We start from the raw sequence: 7,075 nt of genomic DNA, 5'->3' as shown, positions 1-7,075 counted from the left end.
CTATTTTATGAAATAAGGTGTTTTTATGTGATGGTTGACTAAATGGTTGTTAATCAATGTCTCAAGCCATAATTGGTGTCAGGATATTTCTCATCCTGTCCAACAGGTGGTGCTATGTGCTTTGTTTAGTAGGTTACTGCTGGTAAATGTCATTTTTGCAGTGTGATGGAATGTCATTTTTTTTCGTTCGTTTGTCGTTTTCCCTACTTTTTTTCTTTTTCTATTTTGGTTTTTAAAACAGAAAAAAACATGCCACATTTTCCAGTAAACATTCATGGTACCCTGTATGGTACAAGCACTGCATGACTGAAAAAGACAGGCTACATAACGCTCTCTTTAGCCCAACGGGGATTTTTATAAAGGACATAATCGTAAATAATGCGTAAATAATCATGCATCCATAGAAATGTCAAGAATATGGTCTCATCTTTATATTTCGGGTGCTCTGACATGAGTGTCTGCAGATTTTGCACGGACCACAACCTTTTGCAGAGTGGACCTGTTTCTGGCACATACGGTGTTTAGAAATCGAAATCCGTACAGTAAAACAGGTACAGTACGTTATGTATTTGTTGGTCATATAACAATACATAAGTACATAGGTGATTCTCATGAAGCTGTAGTGAACATGTACCTATTTTCCAAAAGTTATATTTTATTAACAGTAACTCTGAGAGCGTTTTCATGCACTTTAGTATCCCGGTTATGATCGGGGTTTTGAAGTATCCCGGTTTTGTATTTGCACATGTAAACATCATACCCCGATTTTGGAACCCCAGATAAGCCCTTATCCCGGTAACGAGTGTCCCGGTTATGCTAGGTGGTGTACTCCCAGAGAAACCGGGATACTGTTCCATGTATACACCTTATGCCGGATTCTCAGGCAAAACACGTCTTACATTAGTAACCGGGATACGGAGTGTTAATAGAACTTTATTGTTGGTAACCGGAATACTGTTATTTGTCATGTAAACAGGGATATTAATAACCGGGTATCTCTGTGTTCATGTAAACACCATATCCTAGATATGATCAAATCGGGATAAGCCTCATAACCGGGATACTAAAGTGCATGTAAGATGTGTCTCTGAGATGTTCTACACAGACAAAGAACATTAAAGGGCCAGATGTTTTTTAGTATATATTTATTGCTGGTCACAAGAATTTAATCGTGCACTGTTGCACTGTTGGACTTATTTGCACTGCCAACTTGACACACACCTCATACTGGATCACAGTACCAATCGTCCGTACATTCATGCACATCTTTATCTATAGTATTTTACTGCTCCTTTAGTCATGTTGACTTGTTGATTTGCTTTGTATTTTCCTGTTTACATTGTAATGTATGTTGTGTGTGGTGTCTTAAGCTGCTGGGACCCCCTTGGAGATCAATAAAGTATCTATCTATCTATCTATCTATCTACTCGCTCGAATTGATAATAAGCTCATTTTCATTCATTGTTGATATGGAGGCTCAGGCAGCTCCGGGACCTGATGAACATGCCGCTCAAAAGCACAAACAAGTTGCAGCCATGAGGACAGGGAAAGTGGAGGTAGCCAAGAGAAGTGATTGGTATAAAATGAAAGTTGGTGATATCTGGGTCACACAAAGCTACAACAACACATTCATTATGTTCTCTTAATGACCGACAGTGTAGTTTAGGCCAGTGGCTCCCAACGTGGGGTCCGGGGACCCCAATAGGGGCCACCAGAGACTGCAGGGGGTCCGCACAGCACAGTGTTGCCTGGCCTGAGGTTGTCAGTGTTGCCTGGGCTGAGCCACACACTTTAACAGTCGCTCATTCAAGATAAGTTTGAATATTTTTGCATAGACATATCCATCTCAACAATAACCTCTGTCCAACTACTCCCAGGGGCAAACTGCCTCCTCAAACTCCTTGTAGCGAGAACTAAAAAAGCTGTTTTTCATGTTCAAAAAATGGATCAAAAAAATTGCCTAGGTAAGAAAAAAGTGTAGCATGTTGTCAGCCTCATGCCTTTTACAAAACACTACACAATTAAAAAAAACTTCCAGGAGGGGGGTTTGGCAGTTGGGATTGCACAGACACCCCAGTCAAGGCCAAGCTGCCGGAGTCTGGCATGTCTGTAGGTGGTATTCGATTGGTGGTATTTGAGAGTGAGCATCATTGATTTCTGAATTCTGATTGGCTACTGGCATGTCTAGGACTGGTTGCAAGAACATATGTGTCATTGATTTCAGAATTCTGATTGGCCGCTGGCATGCCTGTAGGTGATATAGGACTGGTTGCAAGAACGTATGTGTCATCCATTTCAGAATTCTGATTGGCTGCTGGCATGTCTGTGGGCTGCATCGGATTGGATACAACAGAGTAGATGAAACTGATCTCCTCAGGTTCAGTGTTATTGGCTGACTGGGAAGAAGCAGGTTGCTGTTCTGGGCTTGGATTGGCTGTGGTGTACATACTGATGACAAGTGCACTGTCTTGGTGATTCCTCTGATTGCTTGGAGCTGGATGAGATTGGAGAATATCTGCATTGCTGTCTGTGTCTTGTATCTCTGCATAGATGCCATTGATCTGGGTAGAAAGAGACCAGATATGGCTATTGTGGAGTGAAAATAGTCAAAAAGGACACACACACACACACACACACACACACACACACACACACACTCACTCACTCACTCACTCACTCACTCACTCACTCACTCACTCTTAGGTGCACACACACACACACACACACACACACACACACACACACACACACACACACACACACACACACTCACTCACTCACTCACTCACTCACTCACTCACTCACTCTTAGGTGCACACACACACACACACACACACACACACAGAGAGAGAGAGAGAGACAAACTGATACTATAGCTAGCAGGATGCTCCATACCTCTTCCGTATTTCTTGGGTTCATTTGTGATGTTTGAGGCACTGAGAATGAAAAAAAGAATATTTCATGTGGAAGTCCCAGACACAATGAAGATGTAAATAAATACAAAATTAGTGTCCTGAAGGCGACTTTAGAAGTCCATTTAAGTGTGTGTGTGTGTGTGTGTGTGTGTGTGTGTGTGTGTGTGTGTGTGTGTGTGTGTGTGTGTGTGTGTGTGTGTGTGTGTGCATGCGTGCGCTAAATAGTACTTGATTTTCTGACTTTGCTAATTATCACTGTTGTGTAGACTATGGTATACTACAAGACATTGTGAAGATATATGGTGTGTGTATACTGTACTTTCTCTCTTCTTGTTCCTGGCCCTCATCAGTATGGTGGTCAACACAAGTAGCAACACAAGGCCGCCCACAACAGCAGTCGTTAGTCCTCCATAGAGAGGCATATTCTTGCCTGTAAGGGAATTTAGATTACAGACTGTCACAGTTTCATTTTACATTTATTTAAAGTGACTTACGTCAATTACACAGTTAGGAACAAAATTATTCATACCTTTGGCATTGAAATAATGTTGATTTTCTCATGACCAATATGATTGGAGACTGTAGCTTATTAGCAGTAATCTGGGTTTTGAGGCATAAACAATTCTTTGTCATCGCTCTGGTCTTGTGCTCACGTTTTTATGGATTGAGGTCCTGACTCTGACTTTGTCTGGATTGTGTTATGGATTGAATTCTCGACACTTTTATAACAAGTGGTATATCCAGGTTTGTCATAACAATGGAAACAATCATCTATTCTGTAGAAATAGCTGTGCTTAACTCCGGGTAAAAGATAGGGTTTTGAGTGCGTAAACAAGGAAACAACGTATAAAATAAAAAACTACTTCTGTGCAAACAGAACCAGCCTTTTGTAGCTAATTTAGCTAATTTATACCATATCTTGAGAAAAACATGCCATGAGGATGCAAAACATTTTTGAAAATGGAATGAAAAAATATTGTTTTCAAAACCTTTTGTTCTTGTGTGGACGGAGCCTTGGACTTGCAAACATCCAAAACATACAAACTTCTGAGCAGATGCTGAAGTGCATCCCGACATGGGGGCAGGTCTCGCAGTTCATTTTTAACTGTGTGCTTGAACAGCTGGAATTTGAGCCCATCTAAATATATATAGTCTTTATTGTCCTATAAAGGATATTCGTCTTCACACGTCAATATATTCCATAAAAAAGACACTCTATACTCTATCTATACTTGCAGTCACACAGTCCAGCCTTGTTGTACCAGCTCATTACCCAGCGCTCAAGAACATCCATGCTTTTCTGACCAGTCTCGGTACTAGGGCAGAAACTTGGTCCTCTCAATACAGCAGTGAGCTCTGTGAACTTAGTGTACTTCATCCTGGCTTTGAATTGAGCATTGAGAGGCCAAAGAAGACGCTCATGCAATCACAGCCACCTAAAGAATGGAACACCAAGCTTCTCGTGCGCTTTGGTGTCACAACATACAGACAGGAACTCCGTAATGAACCCTAGTATGATAACAAATACATCGGAGTTGACTGTTGTAACCTCAAGCATCTCTACATGGTCATAACTTTGGCGAAAATGTTGAGATCCCACTTTATGACCGTATAGAGATACTTGCCAACCACATTGTTTGCCATGTGATGGACATGCCAAAGGAGGGGATCAAGTCAGTTACGATTTCGACATTACCCCTTCGCATGGCTTCTCATACCACTGCTATGCAGATGACACACAGCTCTATCTGTCCTTTCCACCTAATGACACTTTGGTCTCGACACGGATCTCGGATTGCCTCTCAGACATATCTACATGGATGAAGGCACACCACCTCCAGCTAAACCTCTCAAAAACTGAACTGCTGGTCCTCCCAGCTAAACCTACCATACATCGTGACATAAACATCAAAATTGACCAGGACTGCAAGAAATGTAGGAGTCGTTCTCGACAACCAACTAACCTTCTCCAATCCACAGCTTCTCCGGGCACTGTACAACATACGGAAAATCAGGACTTACAGTACTTGAATCAAGAAGCTACCCAACTCCTGTTAAAGGCAGAAGTCATCTCACAACTTAACTACTGCAATGCCCTCCTGACAGGTCTCCCAGCCTGCACAGTGAAACCTCTTCACACTGCTCACATCGGTCAAAAGATATTGGAAAATCATCTATGCATTTGGGTATACTGTCCTGTGCTATAGCTAATCAGGGAAATTATAATACAGATTTTCTCCTTAGTTGGGACAGGAGGAGAACTGTTGCCATATGACACATGCCATGTTCGCTGTGTGTATTAAACTTAGGCTGTTATTGTGCGCGGAGGTTATTGAAATACACTGCTCACAGTTTATAGGCCGGAAAAGGCAAAGTCTTTATTAGTACATTAGCATTTGTGTTATTCATTAAGCGCAACACATGAATCACGAGATCACCGCTAACAAGAACCTTTGGCTGAAGTTGTTTATGTGTACTCTAAAAGGGGCTATTTGGCTCATGAACAGAGTTCATTGTGGACACCAGCTGCCACTTACTTGTACTGCAGACCATCTTACAACTGTATACATTTCTGTCTGCTTGATAGTGCTAAAAGCAACTTAACAGGAGCGAATAGAAGTTGGAGCTAAACGTATCATTTATATTGGATTCATACACATATGAAGCTTATGTCCAGACAGACCCACAATGCCCACCCCCAATATTCCATATCCCAACTTTCCCACTACTAAAACATAATTTAACTGTCTGCTCTAAATAAGTGAAGTCATAACAGAACCATTTGAAGGACAATATTTTTAGTCTTTTGTATTTTTGTCATGCAACGTGTTGTGTAAAAAAAAATTGGGATTCTCTCAAAATGTTTTCCCACTATCACATGGCGGACTGTCTTGCATCAGCGACCACGTGTCCCGCATCTCAGCTGGGTTCATCTGGTGCACCAGCATGATTTCGCGATAAACACAGGGGCGCTTCAGGTCATTGCTGATGCCGAATGTCAGAAAACCTCTGTGGTGCGTAAGCTCCACACCCATTTGCTCCAAACACAAGCCCAGAAATACGTCATCGAGTGGGAACAGCTTCACCTTCTGGGCCGCCACATTCAGTCCCAACACAGTCTGCCGCGACATCAGATATCCACCTCCACTTGGAAAGGGTGGATAGAGCTTCCCCTCTGGGTATATCTCGACAGGGACAAAATACTTTGAGTTTCTGTCTCGTAAAGGCAGCTCGGGGTTGTGGATGTATCCAGCAAACAGGTGATTCTCAGGCTTGTGGGCTGTCAGGAAATCAACCAGATTCTCTGTGTTCACAAACACGTCGTCATCACCCTTGAAGGCAAACTGTGCACTGCTGCACTTACGCGAGAACCAGCTGAGGAATCCCACCTCCTTCCGAGGCAGATTGAAGAAGACGTCAGCAAAGTCCCACTGCAAGATGTCCCCATAGCAACGGCTTTCCCACTGCAGCTGTTGCTGGAGGTCGTGACCCTGCACCTGGTCATGGGAGCGGCCCATGAGGAAGACCAGCTTAACTCTTTGACCTTTGATTCTACCAGCGTGACCCCAGGTGTCCCGCAATGCAGCGCGGCGGTCTACATTAACAGCTGTGGACTTCACGACCAACAACAGAAAGAGATCATCCTCGCAAGGTGAAGGGGTCAGCAGGATTGGGAACGCTCGGCAATGCCTGTAGCGTAAGAAATCCTGGTATGACTGGGGCAGGTGTGATGGGATGACCTCTGTGCTGTCACTGGCAGAGCATGTCAAGTTCTGTTGGACAGCGCCCTCTAATGGAGAGGCAGTGCCACAATCAGACATGTTGGACAAAAAGGGGCGAGTATGTATCTGGTGGAGAGGGGACAACTTAGGGGACAATTTGGAGTCCAGTGAGACGTTCAGGTGGTGGTACATCTTGAACATCACACAGCAGAGGATGAAGGCCACAGCACTGACCAGACTAAACCAGTATTTCCGAACTCTTGTCGTCATCATCTTCATGCTGAGGGGCAAAGCAGATGGGGAAGCAAGTCAAATGAGGGGCTATGACAACAAAACATCAGTGTTTACTCATTATTTACATGTATTATGACCACTTGCTGTAGTAGTGCGTTCACTTCAGCGAGACGAATGAAATAGGCTACAGATGGTACGGGTTGA

The 7,075-nt window shown here is 43.2% G+C and overlaps 1 protein-coding gene across 1 annotated transcript; it reads right to left on the bottom strand.

Annotated features, from left to right (window-relative positions):
- Positions 1–5,383: 5,383 nt before the first annotated feature.
- LOC134070291 (UDP-GlcNAc:betaGal beta-1,3-N-acetylglucosaminyltransferase 7-like) lies at positions 5,384–6,793 on the bottom strand. The gene has a single exon (XM_062526598.1). It carries the CDS (start codon positions 6,734–6,736, stop codon positions 5,771–5,773), a length of 966 nt encoding a protein of 321 aa, XP_062382582.1. The 5' UTR covers positions 6,737–6,793; the 3' UTR covers positions 5,384–5,770.
- Between the last annotated feature and the right edge of the window lie 282 nt (positions 6,794–7,075).

This window comes from Sardina pilchardus, chromosome 22, assembly GCF_963854185.1.
Source record: "Sardina pilchardus chromosome 22, fSarPil1.1, whole genome shotgun sequence".
NCBI lineage: Eukaryota > Metazoa > Chordata > Actinopteri > Clupeiformes > Clupeidae > Sardina > Sardina pilchardus.
Note: the sequence above shows the minus strand (reverse complement) of the source record. Positions and strands in the feature narration are given on the sequence as shown.